This window comes from Phyllopteryx taeniolatus, chromosome 5 (assembly GCF_024500385.1).
Source record: "Phyllopteryx taeniolatus isolate TA_2022b chromosome 5, UOR_Ptae_1.2, whole genome shotgun sequence".
In the NCBI taxonomy this organism is placed as follows: Eukaryota; Metazoa; Chordata; class Actinopteri; order Syngnathiformes; family Syngnathidae; genus Phyllopteryx; species Phyllopteryx taeniolatus.
This window is the reverse complement of record NC_084506.1, coordinates 9,651,265-9,676,946: the sequence shown is the minus strand read 5'-3', so window position 1 is coordinate 9,676,946 and position 25,682 is coordinate 9,651,265. Positions and strand designations below refer to the sequence as shown.

At 45.0% G+C, this 25,682-nt stretch overlaps 1 protein-coding gene across 5 annotated transcripts in view; it reads right to left on the bottom strand.

The window, feature by feature from the left end:
* The window catches only part of b4galnt4a (beta-1,4-N-acetyl-galactosaminyl transferase 4a), a 140,403-nt gene that overhangs the window by 5,262 nt on the left and 109,459 nt on the right, over positions 1 to 25,682 (bottom strand). For all 5 annotated transcript variants that reach the window (XM_061773240.1, XM_061773239.1, XM_061773243.1 and 2 more), the window contains 7 exons: positions 16,343 to 16,421; positions 7,495 to 7,561; positions 4,026 to 4,190; positions 2,885 to 2,994; positions 2,470 to 2,570; positions 1,980 to 2,053; positions 441 to 1,902 (listed from right to left, as the gene is read on the bottom strand). In XM_061773240.1, coding sequence (XP_061629224.1) covers positions 441 to 1,902; positions 1,980 to 2,053; positions 2,470 to 2,570; positions 2,885 to 2,994; positions 4,026 to 4,190; positions 7,495 to 7,561; positions 16,343 to 16,421 — 2,058 coding nt within the window. The remainder of the gene's footprint in view (positions 1 to 440; positions 1,903 to 1,979; positions 2,054 to 2,469; positions 2,571 to 2,884; positions 2,995 to 4,025; positions 4,191 to 7,494; positions 7,562 to 16,342; positions 16,422 to 25,682) is intronic.

Here is a 25,682-nt window from a genome sequence, read left to right as displayed (position 1 = left end):
CAGCTCAATATGGAACATCATTCAGACTGAATCCTATTTGAACGGTATTGTATTCGAGAGTGGGACATCAGCTTCCTAATTGTCCATCCATTTTTGTCATTTTAAGTGCCATCCATTCTCAACACCCTGAATATCTTCTCTTCTTCGTCATTATACTGTAATGCATTGGCACAAAACAAAGCATTATTATGTCTTCAAAGACAACATTTGATGAGACTGCATGCGAACCAGCTGCAGAGGTGCGTGAGTGCACAAAGCAAAGTGAAGAGGCGCAAAATTCATGTTTGGAAGTGCGTGGTAAGGGACAGACGGGGGACTACTAACGTGCACCGAAAGCGCCGGCGCACGACTCCTTCGTTCTTGGAATTGCGTTACACAGCAGCTTAATAAGGCAGCACGTTGAGTCGGTATTCCGCATCGCATTCGAGGGTTGTCCTTACCCGCCGTTGCGATCGTTGAGCTTCTCCATGTACTGAGCCAGCACGTCCACCACCTCGCTCTCTGCCAGCTGGAGGTTACCGGACACGTTGCAGCGCAGGTCGTTCCAGTCGGAGCGCAGAAGCTCAAAGTCCACGGGGTTGACGGAGAAGGTCCTCTGCCAGTTGATACTCTCCTCTGCCCATCCCGGCCGCGCCTCCACCTCCTCGTAGCTGTAGTCCGACATCTCGCCCTCCTCCGGTTCTGCCTCTGGGTCGGGATTCGAGTTGTTTGTGTCCCGCTGCAGCTCCGCCGCTTTGGGGTCCGGCTGCGACTCTGTGATCTCGGTGGTCCTGAGGTAGGAGGTCACTCGCAATTGACCTCGGATGTTTCCGGTGGAGTTCAGCCAGTGAGGAGAATGCCGGGTGGCGTCTCGGTGATGAGACCTCGAGGTTAGTTGGTGTGATTTGTCGGGCGAGCCGGTAGCGGCGGTCCTCCTCAAAGCGAGCTTGTCCCCTTCGCCGTGTCGCTCACCTGGCTGCGTTCGAGCCGTTTCCTTGTCGGGAGACTTTTGAACACTTGCATTTGGAATGTTGATGCTTTGATTGTGAAGCGACGCCTTAGCGCCTTTTGCGGGTGGATTGGGCCAGAGCTGAGGAGCGCTTACTGGACTCCTTCGTCCGCTCTTAACCCCCCCTGCATGCCCTTTGTCCCCAGGTTTGACCAGTCTTGTGGTCTTCCCAGTCTGGTACAGAAAGACTCCAGGGAATACGTCTCTCGGGTGGCGAGGGGCCCTTTCCTCCCTCCTCTCTCGACGCCACTCCCGCTCCTTCTCTCGCTCCCTGTTGGGCCGAGGCCTGGTGATGTAGATCTTATTCTCCTTATTCTTCTCTTTCTTGCTCCCAGCAAGCTTATTGTTGTTGTTTCGGAGAGCGTTGGCGTGGGCAGAGTTGCTCTGAATCCGCTTGGCACGAGTAGCAGGAGCAGGGATGGAGGACTTTTTGGGAAAGAAGAAAGATCTCGTCAATTTCGGTGGCGCCTCAGCCTCCTTCTCTCCTCCTCCTCCTCCTCCTCCTCCTTGACCGGTCGGGCTGAGCCCCGCACGACTGTGACGGCTCCAGGATAGTGAGCGACCCAGGACCACGCTATCTGTGTCAGAGTCGTGCATCCTGGATTGGAGCTCTGACAGCTCCTCTCTAGTATCATGACTCCCATTAGTCCTTGTCTGAGCTCTTTTCCAGTTCGTGTCCCTCTCCATCTCATCATCTCTGGAGGCAAAGCGTCTCCTATCGACTGCACCGTCTTCCTTCTCGTCAGGATCCTCCTCTTCATCCTTTACTTCTTTACCTGCAAAAGTAGGTGCAGGTTGAGGGTGCTGATGGGAGGCTTTGGAGGCATGGCTTGTCGGAGGCTTCCTGGGAGACTGCGTGCCGACGATCTCCGCCTCGTCTTCCATATCCACCATTTCGCCTTCCTCGAGGAAATCTGGAGACGTAGAGGAGGCACACAGTGAGAAACGGCGATGTCAGTATTACAGTAAGAGTTTGTTCGCTGTAAGTTACCGTCGGGGTTGGGGAAAAAGAACGGTCTGTCGTCTTCCTCCTCATCCAGCTTCATATACTTGTAGAAGCCGAACCTTGCAGCAGAAAGAAACAATACCTTCCTTTCAAACATGGCCGCACCATGCTCGTTTTTTTTAAAAGGGGAAGCCCGTGCCGTTAAATCAACAGAGCAGCTGATCACAAAAGGCACATCGTCTCCGAGGGCCACACACAGTAGTATAGCTCATGCCCGGTGCGTGTGTCGGCATCACTGCCGTCGACTTCTCACACATCAATATGCCGTGTGGCATACGAGACACGGAAGAATGTTTTCTCAAGGCCTGAATCCACCCCAAACCGAGGCGCACAAGCACCTTTTATTTTCTGCGATTGACACGTTCCACTGAGTCAGAGTGGTATCATTTTGTAATTGGATGTTTTGCATAGCTTGATGCGGCACGCTCAACTGAAGACTCTCGCTCGGTGCAAATGTGGCTTTGGAACAACGTACTTTTCTAAGTAGATGGGGGACTCTCTGTAGAAACACTTGTTCTCTCGCTCCATGTGCGTGAGCCGGGTGAAGTCGTTTGGGTAGACGAATGACAGGTAAACCTGGGCAAAAATCAGAGATAAATGGCAGAGAATTCCACCATTATGCTCATCAAATGAGTTGGAACTTTCCTTTCATCTTGACGTAGTAAGTTACATTGTAAGACAGGGGGCGGCAGCGTTCAACATTTCCCGCAACTTACTAATGTCGAGTGATTAGAGCAGCAGATGAATTCAAGTTAAACTCGCTCTTCTTTTTTAGAAGGTCAAAAGTCATCTCCATAACTGGATGCACTTCAGGTGATTAAAAGAGCATTTACACACGGCGAGTAGCGAGCCTGCCGGTCCAGAGGGAAGATGATTGAGAGGTCACTTACAAACTGCAGGCCCTGGTATCTCGCGATGGGGAAATCTTTGACCACATAGGTGGGAGAGTAAAGACAAGCAGGCAGCACGTTTTCCAGACGGGACGGGTCAATCACGGGAGCTGAAAAAAAGAGAGACGAACAATTTGACGAGGTTACCTATTCGGAATGACAAAAAAAAAAAAAGAAAACAAATGGTTTTGTGTGTGCGTGTAACACTAAGAAATACAGTGCTTAACAAAGTTATTAGACCCCCAAATTGACGTTTCTGCAATATTTAATAAATATATGTCGGTAGGTTATTTCTTAAAATTGTCAAATTATAGTTATAGTTGAACGTTTTGCTTGAGTTCTGAATTTGTGACTTCTCTGAAAAGCCCAGTGAGCCGACTCAAATTTGAGCATCGTATAGAATTCTTCATTCAAAAAGAATGAAATAGAAAGAATCTGCATCGACGGATGCTTTCCGAGACAAATCGTCTCAATGATTTTATACGGTCCTTCGCAAACTGAAAATGTTTTTTATTTATTATTCTAAGCCACTGAAACATAACGCGCCGTTTGAACATTACCACCGCGCTCAAATATAAGAAAATGAAAGATACTTGTACTTGAATGTTTTAGAAGATTAAACGCAACAGCATAATACTTAAGATACATATGACTGAACTGTACAAACATTGACTGTAAAACCGAAAGAGCTTTTGATTGTTCTTCATGTTTTCTCTAGCGCAGGGGTGTCAAAGTCATTTTTGTCACGGGCCACAATCGCAGTTAGGATATAAATGAAAGATGACCTCATATACTGTAATGACAGTATACACAACACATTGACGAATAACCAGTTTTCAAATCAGAAGCCTATAAAAACACGTTTTTCAACTATTACATTTCTTTCCAAAGGGGGGGATTGGTAACAACAACAAAAAAATGCTTGTAAATATCTCAATGGAACACAATTAGCTTTCGCGGGCCACATAAAATGATGTGGCGGGCCGGATCTAGCCCCCGGGCCACCGGTTTGGTACTGCAAGAATCACTGGTCTAATACATTTGCTTAGCACTGTACATAAATGAAATACAGCTGAAACAATGAGACCTAAAACAGACCACGAAAAAAATCCAGATAGTCTGAAATGATGGCGAGATTTACTGCTATAGAAGGTGTCCCTCGGGTCTGGCTTCAGCATATCCGCTCCGTGCTGCGGGGTGCCACCTTCTTCCGCCTTGGCGGGCAGGAAGTGTTGCGGGAGGCCGACGTGACTGGCGAATGTCTGAGGGATGTGACCTACGCTGTTCATCTTGAGGCTGGACTCGTCTGAAAGGTTCAGAGGGCAAAAAAGACGGCTCGGAAAAGGGCTGGGGACACATTCATTCGCAGGTCTGTGAAGGATTCGCGAATCCCCCACGCTCGCGCGGTGACCATCGTTAAGTATTAAGTAAAAGGTGGAGCTGGAAGGAGGGAGACAAAATCCCTTCTGAGGCAGAGCTGGACAATCTAATGCGATCAAATCACATCCCAAATTCAAAGATACAAACATTTTTGAGACCGAGAATGTACAAAGACCGCCGAGCCTTTACTTTTCAGCGTGTGCAAGTACGAATTTCACCGAGTTGCATTTGCGAAAGCGCACGCGTTTCAATCGTCACAGGGACTGAATTAGACATTGTACTTGACGGCTTTAGACTTGCACGCACGCCGCGACAAACGCACGTTTCCCTTCGTGCTGCATTTCAGGGTTTCTTTTTTTCCGCACGCATACGCATTTGGAATCCAAACGGTGACCCCGGGAAATTGAAAAGAAACAGAGCTCCTCCAAACAGGCCTCCATTGCTCTGGGCATCTGCGGCCAACGCATTTGTATGCGTGTATGATCTTGTCGCGGTTTACCGACAAATTGACTAACTCGGTGTGAAAGGCGGGCCCGCTTCATTGAACTCAGAGGTGAAAGTCGCGGCAAGCCGTGACTGGCGATTGTATGAATGGCATTCGGTCGTTTATTGTACCGTCTTCCGTCAAACGGACAAAGCATTTGTCAGGTTTGTTGGAAATATTTTTTTTAGAATCTTTGGTGTCCTATTATTGGGTTTGCAAGACGATTTGGATTGAAAATGTCCCGAAAGTTCTCTTTCAAGCTTTTTCCACCTGGCGTTTGAGATGAATGGATTATAGCGGCCGTCGGCCGAGCGTTTCTAGCGACCTCTCATTGGTTTCATTCGATGAAGCAGATTCCAACGAGCATCGGGCGGTCGGCCCTCCGCTCACGAGTCACAACGTACAGAGGAGGGGACGTGAAGTCAAAGAGAGGAGGACATTTTGACAGCACTTCCCATTCAATCACGACAACCTAACCGGCTGCGAGCAGCGTTCATTCGACGCATACATTTTGGCGGTTACGTTGGACATTCAAAATATAGTTGAGCGTTGGTGTTAACGTGATATTCTGCATCGGTATGGCTGGGTCGTTCGCCGCAAACCCAGAAATCCAGCAGTGCGTGAAAGCTCGTTTTGCCAAGTCCTCCTCCACAACTCTGGTACAGAAATGCGTGCGAATTTATCCTCAAATAAAGGGAAGCCATTTATTCCTCTACTTCTCTGAGGTTGGCAGGTGATGCGACGTTGAAACTTTGCACAAGACGCAGCCCGGCGTTGTCACTCGGCAATTCTCCCCGAGACGAGAGGGCGTGCAGCAACCGCGAAGAAGAATGGGGGGAACGTTTGATGTCACAAATGGACTGAAATGCGATCCGGTCATTTCGCAAGCCTTTTGCGTCTATCGTCTTTTGCATTCCATCAACAAACCGCATAGATTTCAAATGTTATGAATAAAACAGGTTTTTTTCTGATGGCATTGGCACCTTTGTTTTCTGCTCTTCAATATAAGTCCCTGGCACAGAGAGATGAACAATGATACATTTGTCATTAATAAATCCTAGTTTGTGAAATTGGATGATTTCCCGCACAACTCCACGGCCTGGCCTTGTCTCAGCCTTTGAACTGAACAAGCAAAGAGCGGAGATCCTCTCATCCCAGTGGGCAGCCATGGTCAACTCCTGGCTCAGTTTTGCATAACCTGTACCTGGCGTTGGACTGAAATACTCCATCCCAGAGTAACGTCATAGTCAGTGAACCTGCGAGTAGCTGACATTGGAAATGATTCAGCTATTTTGGCTTCTCACAAATTGCGCAGGTGTACAAAATTGTAGCTGTAACGGCGGGGGAGAAAGAAAGTTGGAAGAAAAACCAAATAGTGCAGAGGAGAATCATAATTACACCAATCGATAGCAGGGAGGAGGAGGAGGAGCGGGCATGCGTGATGAACGGCGTGTCAGGTGCAAGGCCTGACGAGAGAAAGGCCATGTAATTAACAAGTTGGTCAGCAACATTTTCATCCTTTAGGGAGAGAGATTGGTGGTGCGCGTTCACAGTGTGCGCACATACTAAACAAAGGGGAGCTATTTGCAAACTTCGATATCCATTGTTCAGTAAAAAACCTGCTCTCCGCGATGACAAACAGATGGAAATATCTGCTAGCTCCCTATTTTTGTTGAATTCAAGGTATGGCCTTGGTCTCCGGAGGTTCCGTCGCGCCAATATTTCACAGACAATCGCTTTAAGGAGCTCAAAAACGATATCTAACGCAAGATGCTAAAAGTCAAATCATAAGTCATTTATACGCAGGGGCTTTGCAAATAATCGACCAACTTGAAGACCGAGATCTCTGTCAATTGACTGTCTGTTGTCATACTGAAGTCATGTGATCATCGTAAGGAACTTCCATCTCACAGCAAACCATTAAAAACCACCAAAACTCCAAAACGCCCATGAGTTGAGCCGTTCCCAGCTCGAAAACAATTCTTTGATTTATTCACCAACGAGTGCAATTTAGATTGTGGGCACCGTGCTGAATTCGACCCAAGAGATGCAATTGTTTCTGATACAATATATTCATTGATGAATTCATTTTCACGAGGGTCGCGGGCAGACTGGAGCCTGTCCAGCGATCTTCGGGCGAGAGCCGGGGTACACCCTGAACTGGTCGAAGGCCAATCGCAGGGCCCATAGAAACAAACAAACATTCGCACCTACGGGCAATTTAGAGTTTCCAGTTAACCTACCGTGCATGTTTTTTGGGGGATGTGGGAGGAAAGCGGAGTGCCCGGAGAAAAGCCACGCAGGCGCGGGGAGAACACCCAAACGCCACACAGGCGGGGCCCGGGATTGGACCCCGGATATTGTAAGTAAGGGTATTGCCACCAAATATTCAATATTCACTTGAAGTTAATTTCATCACATTACTTTTGCTCACTTGCCAAAGTGGATTCTTTAACACATTTAGATGTAAATGCCATCAAATGAAACCTGGAATTCTGACGCTTTTGTCTCATATTCATCTTTTGATCTGAAATCCAAACGTCTTCAGTATACAACCAAAACAAAGCAATTGACCTTGCCGTTCCAATACTTTTGGAGGGGACTGTGTGTTTGTACGTAGTTTTTCCACGCTCAGCTCCCATAATTTTCTTGCGGGGGGGGGGGGAAACAAAAAACAAAAGTCCTGAAAAAATCCAAACAGAAAAGTTTACAATGACCATTTAAACAAATAAGAGGAAACTTTTACCTGCGTACAGTGAGATGTAGGCCGAGTCTATCACTTCGTATTTCAGACCGGGGAGGAATGGACGCCACTGTGTGTAAAAAAAAGAAGGAAGGACAAAGGGATGGAGTGAGAAGCGCCAACCTGCGAACGAGTCGAGACCAATTCGATTCCCCACTGACACTCGGTGTTATTGATTCGAGCAACTTCATCAAATGGTTGAGCTACTGGAGTTTTGTACCAACACATTAGGAAACACAATGGCTTGGGGCAATAGCATCATCAAATACTGTACATGAAATTGATATGAAACAATAAACAGCGGCAATCAGTGATTTCAACCAGCACGAGTATGTGACAACAGAGAGAAATGCAGAGAGGAGTGCGAGAAAGGGAGTGACAAGCGCCAATTCTTGGAAATAGCAAAAAACAATTAACGAGTCACTTCTGGTTAGCTGGGCTGTAATTACAGGAGTCAGGTCCTTTTTTCGGTGCCTTCTTGAGAACACACATCAATGCACCCAAATGCAAATCACGCAAGTGCCGACGCGCATTTAACTCAATAAATAAACAGTGGCTTTTATGTGATTGCGTTCTATTCCGTGCTGCGCCTTCAAATACATGCTAACCGCAACCGAGCAAAAAAGCACACATGTAACGCTGACAAACAAGGTTAGTGAAACGTCATGCTGTGCAGCGGCAGAAAGAGACTTGACAGGCCCCCCCGGGGTTTGAGGATAATGCCATTGTTTTACTAGACTGTCCGCAAGGTCAGGTAGGACAGGTGGCACACCTGGACTTGAAGAACAAATACAAACCGAAGGGCTGGGTTTTGCAAAATGAACTACCGCTAAACATCAGAAGAGAAAACTGGAGAAACAAGAGCTTCTTTTCGGAGGAATGAGCCAGATCCAAATTCCGCCAGCGTGCGTGGGCCCTGGCGTGTGTGTAACATTGATGACCTTTCGCAAAGAAGGTCATCATGCTTCACACATGCTCGCTTTCCTCAAGTTAGTCATCATTCTCTAATTATAGCGTGTGAAGCCTCATGAGTTTCAACAGACTGCGGGGGGAACATTGGATTTGTCTCGCCGTGTGCAACTTGGTAGGAAAATAACATATTTAGGCCTGTAGAGGTATTACAAAAAGAACACAATCAGAGAACAAATCACTATCAAACGGAAAACAATGGAACATTGGAAGCATAGTGTCAATTCTTAGTCATAATAACATTTGTAGTGTGACTAACAACCACGTGCAGCACGCAGCAAAACATTTGGATAACTTGGCATTTGGCAGGAAATCGATCATGTTGAGATTTGTCTTTCTTCTTTACACATGCTTCCTGACTCATTAGTTGAGGAATTCAACATTTCAAGACAAAATAATCATGGGAAATTGCAGGGGTTCATGCCAGCTGACCTTTTGCAGTGCTGCAAACAGTGCTGCCCGCTTCACTACCGCTGCCCTCTTCTGTCCTCTTCTTGTCCTGTCCTGTCCTGTCCTGTCCTGTCCTTTCCTATTCCATGCGGTCCTGTTCCTAACTCACAGCGTGCGGCACTACTCTTCAGAAAAAAGCCGACTTTGGTGCCATATTATGTTTCGTCTTCTTTGTGTCCCGACGTGGCTTTCTCTCTCTCCTCTCTAACCTCGTTATGCGCGACTGCGACTGTTGAATAAATAGCCATCATAATACAAGTAACCATAGAGGCAGATTAGAAAACGCTTCTGTTGCGCAGAAAAACTGCTCCGGTATAAAACTAGGTTTACAGATAATCCATTCAACATAACCAAGCAGGACAGGTTGGAAAAAAAGAAGAAGAAAATCTTGACATAGTGCCTCACACCGAAATTAGTTTCTAGATTGCCTTCTAACGTTTCACAATTTTTGGCCATTTTTCCCACCATCTCTAGCCGACATAATCAAATCTAATGGTAGCTCTTTTCAGTAACACACAGATGACATTATGTGTGCGGCAAAATCAAAATATTATTAATATGGTAGATTTGTCATGACCCAGTTGAAGCAGTTCTTCGTCATGTTTTGAAATCATTAACATTGTAATATAGACATCTACCCAGAGATTTTCACGGGATTGTTAATAGCCATACACCGTATTTTAAACATCAAAACAATCTTTGAAAAATAGAAATACGTCATCCCGCCTTCCATCTTCTGCCTGTCTTGATACGCTCCAATTTGTAGTAAGAAATGGACAAACAATAAGAGTTGTACCAGCGGCGTGCAAAGCTCCGCTGCTGCCGGGGGCGCAGTGATGCGCCGTATGCCCCCCCACCCCACTGAAAAACAATTGTTGATATTAGCAAAATTGGAGGTGAGGTGATACCATGAAATTTAAGTCGTGTGACATACAAAAGAGTCAACATGTATTCAAGATTGAATGGCTTATTAAAGCATCTTGAAACGGGGGGGAAGACGAGGATTAAAAATGCATGCTTGACAGGTGTTGAACTTGAGGTGAACCTTAACAGAATTATCGTGATTCAAAAGCAGGTGGTATCAAATGTACTTTTCCACTGAAAAGGCGCACTATATATTTGAATGGCTACCTGCAGGTGGCACGGCGATTCATAGCGAGGTGGGAATATGTGAGGCAGATGTTGAGAGGAGCGTATACGTTATGTCTTTCCTTGCGTGTGAGTTTCCAAGGTGCAGGTGAGAGTGCACACGGAATGAATGCGTGTATATTGATTGGTAGACGGTCAGAGACTTGTCCTGGCAGGCGCAATAAAAGAGGAACCTTTAAAGCCTGAATTGAAATCCTAAACCTTTGCCGCCACTGCTAATCAAGTCCCAACTTTCTTCTCTCTCTCAGCGGTCCCATTTCATGACCATTGCTTTGCTTTATACTGATAACGACAGTCACTTTTCCGTTAGGTCGGCTTGTGTCTCAGAAAAGAAGATCCAGAAAGCAATTGTACACCAACAAAACAAATAAATCACTTCATCTGGAGTGTGTAAATGTTTATACAGATGCCTTACATCCTACACCTGCCCTGTCACCTCAGCTACGGTTGTCGAGGGCCAATTCAATATGAATTTCATTATGTACATGAAGCCCCCCCCCCCTCCCGCTGTGAGAAGAGGAGGAGGCGCCTCGACCGCAGCCGGACGAAAGCAGGCCCGCCAGGTAATCCGCCCCCTAGAGGTCGGGGAGGCATAAAGAAAAACCCACGCCCGCGAGCGCAGGGTCAAGAAGAGAAGATCTCCAATCCATGCATGTGTCCTTTCATCGTGCCAATCAGTCTAAAGTGTGACAAAGTCAAAAAGTAAATCAGTATATCAATAAAACAAATTCGATTGAAAAATAAAGCAACAACAAGTAATACAGAAGGCAATAGTTTACGTTTACATTTCCAATATAGTATTGTTATTGTCAAATGACACTCTCGCCAGGCAGAGGAATCAAAAATCGAGATTCAGCATGTTGAAGAAGGGTGACCAGCTATCAGTGTAATTATGTCATTGATTTTTTCATTCTGCAGATATTTTTTCGAATGTAATATACTCTATGATGAGATTTAGCCACTAAATAACATTAATAGATAGTTTATTTTTCTAGTTTAATACAATTGATTGTTGTTTTCTTAGTGGCAGCTAACGCAAGTATTGATTGCGAATATTTATTTGGGAGGTCATTGCATATATCACTGATGTATATCATGAATAATTTCGGCCCCAGTATTGACCCTTGCGGTACACCACGTAATATCTGCAAGCAAGCGCCGACTTATATTCGCCTAGCTGTACAGACTGCTGTTTATTTTCAGTGGAGCTTCTAAACCAATTCAACCCTATTCCCCTAATCCCATATCGCTGTAATTTATTGAATAATATAACATGGTCTATTGTATCACGAGCTTTTTTGAGGTCTATAAACACACCCACTGCATACTCCTTTTCATCAATTTTCTCAACCAATTCCATTAATGCTAATGTAGTTAAGCTATATGCTCTGAAGCCATACTGATCCTCCAAGAGCAACGTGTTTTTCAAAGAAGCTGTCCAACCAAACAACAAATATTTTCTCTAATATTTTCAAAAATTGGGAAAGTAATGATATAGGCATATAACTTGATTTGATATAACCTGATTTCTACACAGGGTTCACTATGGCCACTTTCCTTTTGCTAGCAAAGCAGCCCGATTTGAGAGCTAGATTACATACAGTATATATGTTACAGGGTCGACAATGGTATCAATCAGTTGTTTTACGACAGTCATGTCAATTCCATTCCGATCTTGTGATGTTTCAGCTTTAAAACTTGCAACAATGTCCCCAATTTCATTTCTATCTGTATGTCTTAAAAATAGTGGCTGCGTTGCTTCCGTTGAAAAACGTTTCAAAGCCTCCCCCTTGTGGATATTGAATTTCCTCTGCCAGTTTCAGCCCCCCATTCACAAAGTCGTTTTTGAAGCGTTCCACCATTTCCTCATCCTTGCTTTTATCATCATCAAGAGTTGGGGAAGCAAGAACGTTTTTTCTTTTTCTTTTTAATAATTGAATGAGGTATTTGTATGGAAGGACAGCCCCACCAGTAAAAAAAACAAAAAACAAAAAAAACATTTTAAACTAGGGCATGCGTTTCTGCCAGTTAAAATTATTCTTATTTTTTTTTAAAAAGGCGTAGCCCGTTTCACAGAATCAGTCTTCTACTTCTTTTCTCGCTTCAACTTCTGTTGCTGCGGCCCCGCCAAATACTTCCGCTGTGACCTTATATATCTTCTTTGAAATTTCACTATATTCCACAGAGGATGGGCATGAGAATGCTTTTGTTTTTGTAGGAGACATCTCTGAAAACGAGCAACCGAACCTGGATGATACACTGCCTGTTTCACCACCAACAATTCCATGCAGTGAGCCAGTGAAGAAAATATTGGTTGTTCATGGAGGGCAGGTACTACAAGAGCTCATAGCACAATTTCTCTGAGGCTGACCTTCAAGAGGCTGACTTTAAAATTCAGCTTGTACTGCCAGACGGAACACCTGAGATGGGATATGATGAGGGAGGAGTCATAAGAGACTGTGTCACCGAATTCTGGTCTGATTTCTACAATCAGTGCAAAACAGGAAAGTCTTTTAAAGCTGATTTTCTAAGACATGATTTTGGACAGGAGCAGTGGGAAAGTGTTGGCCGAATAATATCGTTTGCTTTGGGGAGGGAGTAATAGCTTCCTCTGAAGATAGCACAAGCTGCGTTGGGATATGTGAAGAGTGACGATGTGGAAGATTTCCTCAGTTACATGCCTGAACATGAGCGTGCAGCGTTTGAGGCACGGCCATCTGAATTCAATAGCGTTGACTAAGAAGAACTGACGGAAATCTCGGACAACCATAGCCGCAGACGGATCCCCGCACAAATCGACGCAAACGAGATCAGACAGAGGGACGGAGCGGACGAGGGGAATAGTGGCGTAAAGCACAGCGGAACAATAGTGAGACACATTTGAGCACAAGTCACATGACAGCAGGCATTCAGATTGGGGGTCATGCAATACAATAACTAACCAAGAGAACAAAGAGAAGAGACTATTTGTACTTAAGCTCGCTACTCAAGTTAGATGTACAGTAAATAGATATTTCCATGTACAAGAAAGAGGCGCAAAAACATATGTTTGTATCACTTTAAGGTAAAGATTTTCAGCAGTCAAAACTATATATTTTTTCTATTTTTCTTTTTGAGCTCTGAATTTTTTTTAAATAAAGTTAATACTACAAAAGTTACATTTTGAACCTGCATTTGTTAATGCCACTGGAGGCCTAATTATGCTGCAATGGTAGATTGACCGTTTTAAGTTCATTTGGATGAATACTGTACATGTCCCCAGTTAAACAAAGTCAGAGTCAGGGTAGATATCACATCATATCATAATATTTGCCAGTCCTCTTGACATAATTCTACTTTCATTTGATCAGCTGGCTGCAAACAATTCTGAGCGCCATGAAGGTTTGGGACTGCATACGTAAAGGAATGGAAGGAAGGGCCCTTTGTTTGGTGATCTCCTTCCAAGCAGTTACAACTTCATTAAGCGCCTCCTCATTGACAGGAAAGGAGAGAAACGTATTTCGCGTAGTTATCGGTTTTGGAGACAAATGATGAGCAATTTGCTTTTTACTACCTGTATGGTGTTTTGGAAACAAAACTGGATCAGTGATTTGTCAGTGAAGCTGTCAACAAAGTATCCATCTGCCTTCAACTGGTCCATCCGGAACTGTGCACATTCACGCCACCAACGTTCAACCCTTCGATTGCCTGTGCTCGGAACCTAGAGCGACAGACTCCTCACAGTTCTCACTCTCACCGCTGTGCAGAAACCTTTGCATATCTGCAACGTGGATATTTTCCGTTCCGTGATCTAACGTTACTTTTTGAGGGCGTCCATTGTTCTCAGTAACAGCATCAATAAAATAACCCGCTATGATATGAGGGTTATTGTGAGTTTTGTATGCTTCTGGCCATAGAAATGTTCTTGGGAAACCATTGATGTAACCACCGATGCATATTCCATAAGGCTTTAACTTGTCATAGCCGTATACAAGCACCGAGTTCTAACCCATTCCCATCCATCGCATCAGTTGACGCACAGTTTCTGTCGGTAATAATTCGGACATTTTTGGTGCATCCATCGATTGCTTGCCAGACGTTTGCAACTGATGGTCTATGAAGCTGAGCTTCATCCGTCTTGTTTTGTCTCCTCCACAATTGGTTCTTCTGTAGCCTTCTTTCCAGGGTCCGGTGGCTGACTTGGACATTATGACATTCCTTCAAAACCACTAATATTTCACGGTTTGTGAATACACAAAGTACTCTTCTATCATGACATCCATTCCATAAAGATCTGGAAATTCCAACTTGTAGCTTTGGCCCTACACATGGCATGGAAGATCTTTGGAAGAAAAAAAAATCACTAGTGGGGACGGGCTCCGCCGATAGTTTTTCTGGCGGAAACAGGCTTCCTTGAATGGATCTTTCCGTTCTTCTGCAAGGAGCGAGCCATCTTGGTTCTTCTTGGTTAAATGTTCACTCACATAAACGTCGTTTCCCCGTAACTTGCCTTTTTGCTTTAGCACTGCGATCTTGTCCTTGCGGTTTGTATAGCGAACTCTTGCCCACTCACTTGGCAGTTTGGAAACAAGAGGCTGTTGACACTGCGCCCATGGACATAGAGCTACCAGAAACAAAGTCAGACAGACACACACTGAGGAAATGATTCCCAAAACATCAACATAAGGATTCTTTATTTATTGCACATATCTGGCAAAATTATCACTCGTCTGTATTTAATAGAAGAATATTCAATATAAAGTATTGTTTTTTGGTTTTTTTCCCATGCCCTTCTCTAATGTAGAGTGGCCACTGCTCCGCGGCACTTCATCAAAGATGGAAAGAAAACAGTTTCATTTCCACATCCGTAAGTGCTATTGGGATATGACACGACATATCCAGCGTTCAGCGTTAATAGAGACGTTTAACTCTGCTAACTTGCTTACTCGAGCTAAAAAACAACAAGCACCTCATTCGTAGGCCCGGTGCTCCATACAACACGTAATTTCCATCCTTTTGGGAAGATGTCGTATATTCCTAACCTGCTTCCCCGTGCTTATGTTGCCGTCACGATCCCTCCTTCCTTCACACAATGGGGGGGGGGAAGGCCGGTCACGAAAGAGCAAGGTTTCATTTCTTTCTCGAAGGAAAGACTGCACATTTGTGTTCTTTATTCTTTATAACAAGAGCTGCAAAATAAACATTCCCACAGGAACAACCCACCTTAGACCACACAATCACAGCTCGGCATACAACACAGAGGGGGAAAAGCTGTGAATCCAGGCTATGCTACACAACAAATGAGCGTCTGCTTTTATGTGGATTTACGTGAGCCCTGTGCTTGCGCTGATGTGGGCCACTTGCAATATATCTGCTGTTTTTGTAGCGCTGTAAAATATACTTCCTGTTAAATCTCAAAAGGGGGCCGTAATAACAGAGTGCAATGTACATCACGCACACACCCACAGATCGTGACTTGCTGCGTGACCTTTGTAACTTTCATTAGAAAATAAAATAAATACAAATTCTACAAGTTTCAAACTGGTTGCTTAACATCTATCAATAAACAGACGGGAGCAGTAACGGCGAAGGGGGCAGGGTTTGAATTACTCGTGGTACGACAAACATGTACGGACATTAAGGCAAAGGGAAAAAATATATATATATCGAAAGACATAGACAGGTAGAGAGTCAGAGTGACACAGAGAAAGGGAGTACAAAAATGGCACAGAAGCTCTGGGAAAGAAAGAAGCAGCTCCAGTAATACCGGTCACCATGACGATGATAACCTGAGGCTTGTGAAAAAAGAGAGGAAAAAAAATGTTCCATACACACACAGCGGTGATCTCTTTTCATCATCATCATCATCATGTGCCATCCCACTCCAAGTCGAAGCACATAGGAGGTATTTCAAACTTTAGCTTGAAACAAAGCCCCGCTCATCTCTAAGCTTTGCCTCAGGTGCCGAACACCACCGCGGCGAGAGAAATGATGCAGAGGAGTCACAGAAAAGAGAAAAAGGAACGTTACAGGTGGACAAGTAGACACACGCTCGCATTGGAGCTTAACATCTTCAACGAAGTTCATGCTCATCGCACTCTGGAAAAAAAACCGATGATTCATGCCAAAACGGTGGAACAATGCAGTCAAATGAAGATTGAGGGATGGGATGTGAAACATGTCATTCCACACGATAATCACTGAAAAGCAAATGCAAATGCGAGCTTTCCCATATGCAGAGGTGAAGAAAAGACGTCCGATGCCGCAAGTAGATAAATGCATGTGTCTTGTGGTTTTCACTCACCCCGACCTCCACGTGATCTGAGCCCTTGTCATCCTGCTTGTGCAGAATCTCAAAGTAGTAGCGTCTGGACGACATCAGGCTGAGGGGAGACACAGAGACACTGTTCTTACTTGAAACAAAAAAGGCTGGGAAAATATCAGCGCACATCGAAAATCTTCCAGTTGTGTGTTGGCCAAAGAGGCCCTTTGAAAGTTGCGCAACATGTCCTACTTGGAATAAATGGGCTAAAATGCAAACCCCTGTTACTGTCAGGAGTAAGCTAGAACCTATCCCAGCTAACTTTGGGCAAGAGGCAGGGTACACCTTGTCCTGGTCCCCAGCCAATCGCAGGGTACATGCAGACAAACCATTCGCACCCACATTCACGCCGAGGGACAATTTGGAGAGTTCAACTAACCGACTGTGCGTGATTTTGGGAGAAAGTGGGAAGAAGCTGGAGTACCGACAGAAAACCCATGCAAGCACGAAGAATTGACACATCAGAGGGCCAGAGCCAAGATTTGGACCCCGAACCTCACAACTAAATTATTGATCACTCATTTATACAATTGTACAATTTCCGACAGGAACATCTCTTTGAAATCGTAACAAATTACGAGGTTGTGTCCAGCGTCCTGAAACAGCGTCCTGTGCGCAATGACAGGTTCCACTGGTGTTAGCTAGCTAACTGACTAATTGACTGCAACCATCAAAATCTAACCCATTAACTCCACTCGACGCAATGTCCGTTCGCGTTTGTTAATCAACAGACTTTGGTTGAATATTCCTGTCCTGGTTCTCCACTGGCTCATGATGAACGATTGGCGCGAACAAACATTTTCTCATTTGATACTTCAGACTCTCCACATTTGCATGCCATTCACTGTGTGGAGGATTTTTCGCTCTTTCTTTCGATGCATCTTTTCTTCGATGCTGTTCCCCTTGTCCGAAACGAACACTACCTCATCTTTGCTGAACTGTTTGGACTTGACATTCATTTAGGCTCAGGCTTCGGGACGCCAATGTTAAAGGAAGAGAACATATTAAAATGCCCGAAGACCAGCTCAAGAAAACTGGGCATTGCTTTTCAATTGTGGCACAACATAATGATTCGAAGAAACGAGAATAATAATTCACCTGGACACACATGATGGTACCCTTAACTTGATATTTTGCCACACAAACTTTTAAAGCAATCCCTTGTCCGCCTGTAGACAGTTTTCTTTGGGCCCACCACACTTAGCTCAGGTTTTCCTGGTGCCTTCTATACGTTTCAGCTCTTTCAACAAACATTCAATAGGAACACATTCCTCTGTGTTTAAGTAGATGCAGGATTATTTTCTTTGTGCGTTTCATTTTTGCATCTGTAAACAGCTGAGATGACTTGCCAAAAATGTCCAGTTCTGTCTCACGTGTCTCCCAGAAGCTTTGGGGATTGTCAATATGCATTTTGGCAAATTCCAGTCTCGTCTATTACAAGTTCTTTCAGTAACCAATGTCACTTTTTCTTTCTTTAATGTAAGCATAACAGCAATTTTGCCTGTGATGCGTGTACATGGAAAATCACCATCTACTGCATGGAGAGAAGGCTCGGTTGTGTTGTGGGACGGCTTCGCCGCATGTGGCAGTCTGTCTGTCGGAATTTGCCAACGGAAATCGGAAAGCTTTGTCTCAGCATCTGGTTATTGATCATCCAACAGGATAACGACCCAAAAGACAAAGCTAAAAACCACCTAGAAACAAAACATCAGACTATCCTGAAGTGGCCTTCAATGAGCCCCGATCTAAATCCCATTGAAACGGAGACAGCTAGAGCAAGTTGCCTTTTTCACTCCAGGTCATATTGACATACACTATAGGACCAATACGGTTACATACAGCAGGACTACATGAAGAAGACACCAAAGCATTTTCCACAAACCCTTGGAGAGGGGTAGTACACAGGCCGAGGATGTATAAGGTTTTCTTCCCTGGTGTAGGAGAGTTCAATGAAGAGGGCCAAGGCTCCAGGAGGAGGGTCACATGTTGGGCCATGTGCACACGCTGCGTGATCCATCACAGAAGGTGCCCGAGAGGTTGAAGCTCTCATGAATACCGCTCGTCTCTCAGAGTGAGAGACGGCTGAGACGCCATTTTCAGCAAGTGGCCCCCTGTTTGACCTTTTCCAAATCATGCCACCATTGCAGCTCTCGGCTTACACTCTGGAGACTATGTTAAAAAGGAAACCTGACACATGGCCACGACAAAACCGAAGTCAAAACGATCGGATAGACAGAAAAAACATTCCTAAATATGTCAATGCATAGCTAAGAAAACGATCTAATAATTAGGATGAGTCCAATTATGCGTACGGGTGGGCGTGGCGGGAAAGGCAGTGGCCCATTTCGTTGACCCTCATTGCAGCTCTCCGGACCTTGACTGAATTCTCACACACCGACAACGTGACAACGTATGACACACGCACACGCACGAATGAAGGTGGACTGGGATGAATGTAACGGCATACTCGATACATTTGTATTCCAAGTCTGTACACATAGAAACAAACAATCTTCAATCAACCTAGCACGCATGTTGTGGGGATGTGGGAGGAAAGCCGAGTGCCCGGAGAAAAGCCACGCAGGCACGGGGAGAGCATTTCGAACCCCGGTCCTCAGAACTGTGCGCAGATGTGCTAACCGGTACAGATTCAGTGAGCACTTAAATATCACTTTTATCTAAACTATACTTTCAAATAACAATTTCATCATTATGAATACCACTTTTGCTGATATTTTCTGGAAATTATACAACATTGAGGAAAATGTAACAAGGTGAGCAAGAAATGCAGAGGGAGGATTGGGCCAAACATCACAGATGGGGATTTTTGGGAGTAATATATTATATATTTTGAATATATAATATACTCTATACACTATATACATATAGAATTTAAAAAATAATCATATTTAACATATCATGCAGAAGCAGTTATGTATGCAAATGTGTGTGAGAAAAAGGGTGACACCAGTCTTCCTGTGATGGATAAGGCGCTCGCTGGGTGAGCTTCGGTTGAATGCCATGAAGACACGCTCAAACGAGTGGGACCAAAGATGAGGGAGGAGCGCTGGACACCAGATGAACGGAAGAAAACTTCAAATGAATAAATCCGACTGAGACGTGATTTGATTCACAGCTCGGAAGACGGAAAAGAACGAGCGAAGGGCGAATGAAAGACGAGAGAGGAAAAGAATAGCTCTTCACGTGACCGTCTATCAGAAGAGGACAGAACAAGAGTCTCATTTCCTGAGTCATTTGCTTCATTTGGAGCGTTTCTCATGCCGTATTCCGGAAAAGTCTAAAAGTGCAATGGAATAACACTTGCAGTCAATGTTCCTACTCACAACGTTGTTTTCAGAATAATAGCAGCGTTTGAAAAAAAGAAAAAGGAAAAAAAAAAAATCCTTATCCTAGCTGTTATTCCCGTACATGCAAATGTATTGGGAAAACGGAACTCACATTTTCTGTATGATGCTCCAAAAATAGCACCGCCTGCATTTCCGTTCCATCCATCCACCATCGCTTGGTTCACAGGAGCGCTGGCGCCGATCTCAGCTGACTTTGGGCAAGAGGCGGGGCCCATGGCCGGCCAATCCCAGGGCACGGATAAACAAGCAGCTATTCACAACTACAGACATTTTAGTGTCTTCAATTAACCTCGCATGCACGTTTTGGGGATGTGGGAGGAAAGCGGAGTACCCGGAGAAAACCTGCAAACTCCACAAGGGCAAGGCCGGATTTGAACCCGGGTCCTCAGAAGTGTGAGGCAGGCAGATGTGCTAACCAGTTGCTCACCATGCCAGCCTGCATTTTCTTTACCAACTGAAAGATTTATCGGATTGAAACAATGCTTGAACATTTTTGCTTTCCTGCAAATATTTCTGTTTCTGAGAACTGCTTCACATTTGCCTTGCATGAGAATCCATTTTTGGCACCTGTGAACTGCTATTCTAGCCCAGCACAATCGGACTGCATTCAACAATGTGTTTGGATTTCTTGAAAACTGCTAAGGTAAGCCAAGCTATAGGAAAGAAGCCCCTGCAAAGTCCCACTGTTGAAGAAATTCAACGTTCTGAAGAGTTTGGGTTTATTTTGAACAGAAAAGCTCTGAGGGTGGATCATGTAAGCTCCGCGTGGGATACGTCCTGTTCTCCTGAGGTCTCAAATGGAGAATAAAGAGATGGACAAAGAGCTGCCCCACAAGTCTCATTGAAGGTACCTGTAAAAGTGTTTCAAGACATTTTAAAAGCAGCTGCTGGACTGACTGCTAGTGTCAAAGATACAAAAACCAGAGCACAGGCCATGGGCGCACTTTTGATCCACAGTGACACACACACACACACACACACACACACACACACACACGTGCCCACCACCAAAGCAGAGCAGAAGAGCAGACAGAGCACAACATAGTGCAGCGTGAGACCATACACAAAAAAAGCCCAGCAAAAACTAGCTGTCTTCGTTGCTCTCCCTGTCACCGCACATCTCCGATATGTCCTCCAGCCTCAGCAATTTCCTCATTTGGCTTTTGCAGCTCTGTTGCTCATTAACGCTATCTGACTGGCCACCCCGGCCGCTGATATTGCCTCCTCCTCCTCCTCCTCCTCTCAACCACAGTCATGACTGCAGTGTTTTGTAGCTGCCCCAAGGAGATGCACAAACTTCACTTTTCTTCAATCCATTTCTCATGCATTCCTCTAATCCAGAGAACTGCTCATGCTGCTCTCCCCAGCAGGCTCCATATATCCTTGCCTGTGTCCTCTTTCAATGTGGCTCTCACACATTCTCGTCTGCCTATACTGGAACTCCTACATTAAATTTACCAACACAAACAGTAATCATCCAAAGGTTTGTTTTTTTTCATACACCTCCGATTCAGCTTTCCTCACTTTGATTTTGGATGACTGGCTGAAACGAGTGTTGCTATAACTGCCTTTATCACCAAGTTGTCTTGCAGAAGTGAGAACCCGATGAAGCAGTATTAGAAAGTGTATCAAGGTCACAGCATAGCAGAACCGTAGCGGTTCTGGCACTTCAGTGCTGGCCTTTGGGGTAGTATCCCGGTCCCCTTGGCCCGTCTCTTGGGGGCTGGCCGGGGTGCTTCGGTGGTGCTGGGTGACCACCCTGGCTCCCGGAGAGTGGGCGATGTCGCCCCGACCGCATCCCCCGCAGGACGGGCGCGCACCCACCCTTCCTCGGCAACTCCGTACACTAGTCGACTAACACGGATGTGAGATGGCGTTCATTCACGAAGGACTTTCCGGAGACACGGTAGAATTTATGCTTGTGCTGGGGCTACTAAGTTACTGTATTAACAATGACACAGCTTGTATTAAGATGTCAACTCCCCAGTTGTTGCAGGTGTTAAGCACTGCCTTGCTCATTACCCCCCATCCTGTACTATCCTGTCCTTTCCTGTCCTCTCTCATCCTGTCCTATTGGTTCGTTGTTTCATGTCCTCACAGCGTGCCCCGTCCACAAATAAGAACATGACTCCTTTGTAACGTTACTTGTAGTCATATAATCGAGATTGTTCAACTGTGGTTGATTCCACTATTCCCCTTGTCTGTTCTGTCCCTCTGTCTGTCCTCTCAAACTCTTTTTTGCCCTGTTGCATTTTCAATTATCCATCACAATAATAGTAATAATAATAACTAGAGCTACAATCGGGCCCTCGCACCCCGGCCCCGGTGGGGGACTTGCAGCTTGAGGTCCTGGCAGGTTGGGGTATGAAGGAAGATGCCGCCGGGCGGTAGGTTGGACGCCACGCTTTAGGACATATGCAAAGTTATGGCCCATATTGAGTAAATGCAGGTCACGCAATAATGGGGGATGGCCCCCAAATGTCCCCCAGTTCATAGGTAGGACAGTAATTGTCAGTAATGATGGTCGGACTTCTCTAACTTCTGTGAATGTTACATTTACAAGGCCGTAGATCATTTTCTGTTGCGTTTAAGACGTGGGTTGTAATTACAATTGTGTTCATGTGGGGGTGCTACACGCGTGTGTGGAGGAATTTTCGTAGGCGTAGGGGCAACGTAGCGCAAATAGGTCCGATGAACTGTCACCATGTTCTGTTTTCGGCGACCTCAGAAAAGCTACGGTTGAAGAGCCGCCACCGGCATATAGTATGTCCGACAAAAAAAGCTTTTGATAACTTTGAATGTCCCAGGTGTTCAGATGGTACTGACCACGTTTGAAGTCAATCGGATGAAATCTGTAGGACAAGTTGGCAAAAGTGTGACACCTGTACATTTTCCAAAAGTGTACCTTTAAAAGGTCCTCGGTCAGTTCCTGTTGAGTTCAGGATTTAGTTTGTAATTACAATTTTGTGCCTGATATTTTGCTTCAGATATTAAAACAGTGACAAAGCCCAAATACATTTGAGTACATACATGGTGTTCACTTATTTTGTTAACTCATCCAAATTTGGCAGTCTTTCAGATCATTGTGGGCTTCTTTTGTGGGTTAGTGTCTCATGCCTGGTGATGCTGAAGCATTAGTGCCAATCAGACATCACACAGGCTTTCACATCAACGGCCCCGAAATATTCTGATTGCACACAAGCTACTGTGCCTATCGACACATATTGTCACACACAGAGATGTGTGTCATATGTGCGCTAACAGGCAGGCAATGCACAAAGAGAACAATCGGAAAAGACACTTTCACTCTGTACAGTCGATGACTTTGAATGGAACAATGTTGGAAAGTATACAAAGGTGCATCACAATAAATCTGAATATTGGAGAAAACTTCTCTCAATTCAGAGAGTGATAGGCATTTTCGATTCTTAAACTCGTAGCAAATAGTTTTCAGTGGGCCGATTGTGTTCCTTTCGGCTTGTCACGTGAGGTGTCGCCACAGTGTGTCGTCTTTTTCCATATCAACCTACCAACCTTCTCTTTGGTCTTCCTCAAGCTCTCTTGCCTGGCAGCTCCATCCTCGTCACCCTTCTACCGGTATAAATATTGACGAGGCTTGTGGTGAGGACGGCACCCGCCGCCATGTTTTTGCCCTCGTGAATTTGATGCTATTGTTATGATATTTGGGTGCTGGCTATTGTGTTCATGTCAGAGTGCAACGCTATATTATAGCAAAAAGGAATAATACCAACTTGAAGAAAACAGTGCTTGAAAACGCAAGCAAGCTGTCAATTGTTCATTTTTTTTTTTTTTAGAAAAGTTATCATTTTGGAGGTGGGGGGGCACGAGTAAATAGTGCCCTTCTATAGTACAGTACATTCCCTTTTCCACAGCGGCTCTGCAGGGAATTTGGGCTCCACTTCTGCCGCTGACGTCACACCAAGACATTGGGAGCGTGTTGATTTTGGCGATTAAAAAAAGCATTCCAGAGGCAATTGGTTATTTGACAGCTGCTCCAGATTGGATTGATATTATTGAAAATGACTGCCAGTTCCATTATCTTGAGCGAAAAAATACGTAAAATCAACTTGTGAGTGAAATCTGGCCTATTTCGACGCCGTAGCTCCTTTAATGTTTCTCTGCAAACTCCATCAGTATTCCTATGACGGCCCGTGCGGGTATTATAGTTTCCTCTTTACATGCTTGATTCTGCACACCAGCTAATGTCCAGCAGTGCTTAAAGGATTCCATTATAGATAGTAAGATCTCACTGACTGGCCACTCTGCTTAAGGTTTTACGCACTGTTGCTGACTGGGCTTTAAAGCTCTCCATCCAACTTTAACAAGGAGATTTTCTAATACGTGATCCATGAGGAGAGAAACCCCAAGTTTGCAGGACACAAAGGTAAAGACATGAGAAGATGCTAGAAGAAGAGAGTGCACACATATATGCATACACACACACGCATGCACGCAATGCAGGGAGAAAGGAACTCACTTCATCGCCCATGTCTAAAGATGCTAGTGTGTAAAATGCCACTTCCTCCGGTTTTCGGACTCCTTTCAAATGTCAGCTGAAGCATCACAGATAACCTCGGGATGCTCCCCCGTTCCTCCTCAGCACGCCGCAGTCAAAGGGTCAAAGGTCAGCTCGCGCTTTGCAGTTTCACTACGAGAACACGAAAATGCAAAATCCACCATGCTTGCAAATGCCTGTCTGAAATGATCACACGTTTCCCCCCCCCGCCGCCCCCCTTAACTCTGGCTCAAGATTCAGTCATCGCTAATTGCTTTCCAGTATGTTTTACAAAATATTCCCTCTGATCTTCAGCTCATTGTCAATCACATCCCGCCGTGTTGCATAAATGAAGAAGCAGATACAAAGTTAGTATTCAACACAGCACGTCCGCATACGGAATTGCCAGCTAATAGTCAGCCGTGCCTACGCGGCCCGAGGCGCCGACTGCTGCGTCAGAGAACGCAGAGAGCGTCGTCCGGCTCGTCTGGGTTCCTCATCTGACTGCTGAAGTGTCGCCTGTGACCCCAAGCAGACACTGTCCAACGATCCCTTCACTTTCAAAACACAAAAATGACAAAGGAATCGTTTGAAAATTCATACTTTGAAATAAAACGCGATTCTCTTCTCCACTCATTGTAGGAGACACATCAAACGTTCTGCCTTTAAGAAGATACTCGTCCTTTCCGCTATGACCTAATTTCTCTGACCGGGAGGTTACGATTCATTGCTGTATCACTGATTCCATTGCTTTTGGTGCAGATCCGGTCGAAGGAAAGGAGATAACAAAGCGATGCCGTGTTGACCCTTGTCAGGTTTGGTTTGATTAAAGTGAGCCCTTTTGCAATTGTACTGATGCACTTTTCAATATTTTAGAAGATGTTCTCAGTGAATAAAAATCCCATCATATGCAATAATGAGCATATCGAACCTTAAAGATGATTATTTTTGATGTTTTAAAAAATGTGAGTTTTATTTACTGGGTAATGATATGGTCCCACAACAAAAATGCCAAGCGTGCACGCTGACGGAACGTGATTCAAAATGTGCTGAACCACACACTTTATTTTGGATTTCTTTTTACCAGTGAATAATGAATCTTATATTTGAAATTCCAGCATACACACGTGGTGTGTATCAAGGTATACAATTTGTCAACGGTCATAATTGGGACCATAATGTCTCAACTCGGCGGCACGGCGCGTGAGTGGTTAGCACACCTGCCTCACAGTTCTGAGGAGCGGGGTTCAATCCCCGGCCCCGCCTGTGTGGAGTTTGCATGTTGTCCCCGTGCCTGCGTGGCTTTTCTCCGGGCACTCCGCTTTCCTCCCGCATCCCAAAAACATGCGCGCTAGGTTCGTTGAAGACTTTAAATTCAAATGAATTTCGTGAGTGCCCTGTGATTGGCTGGCAACCAGTTCAGGGTGTACCCCGCCTC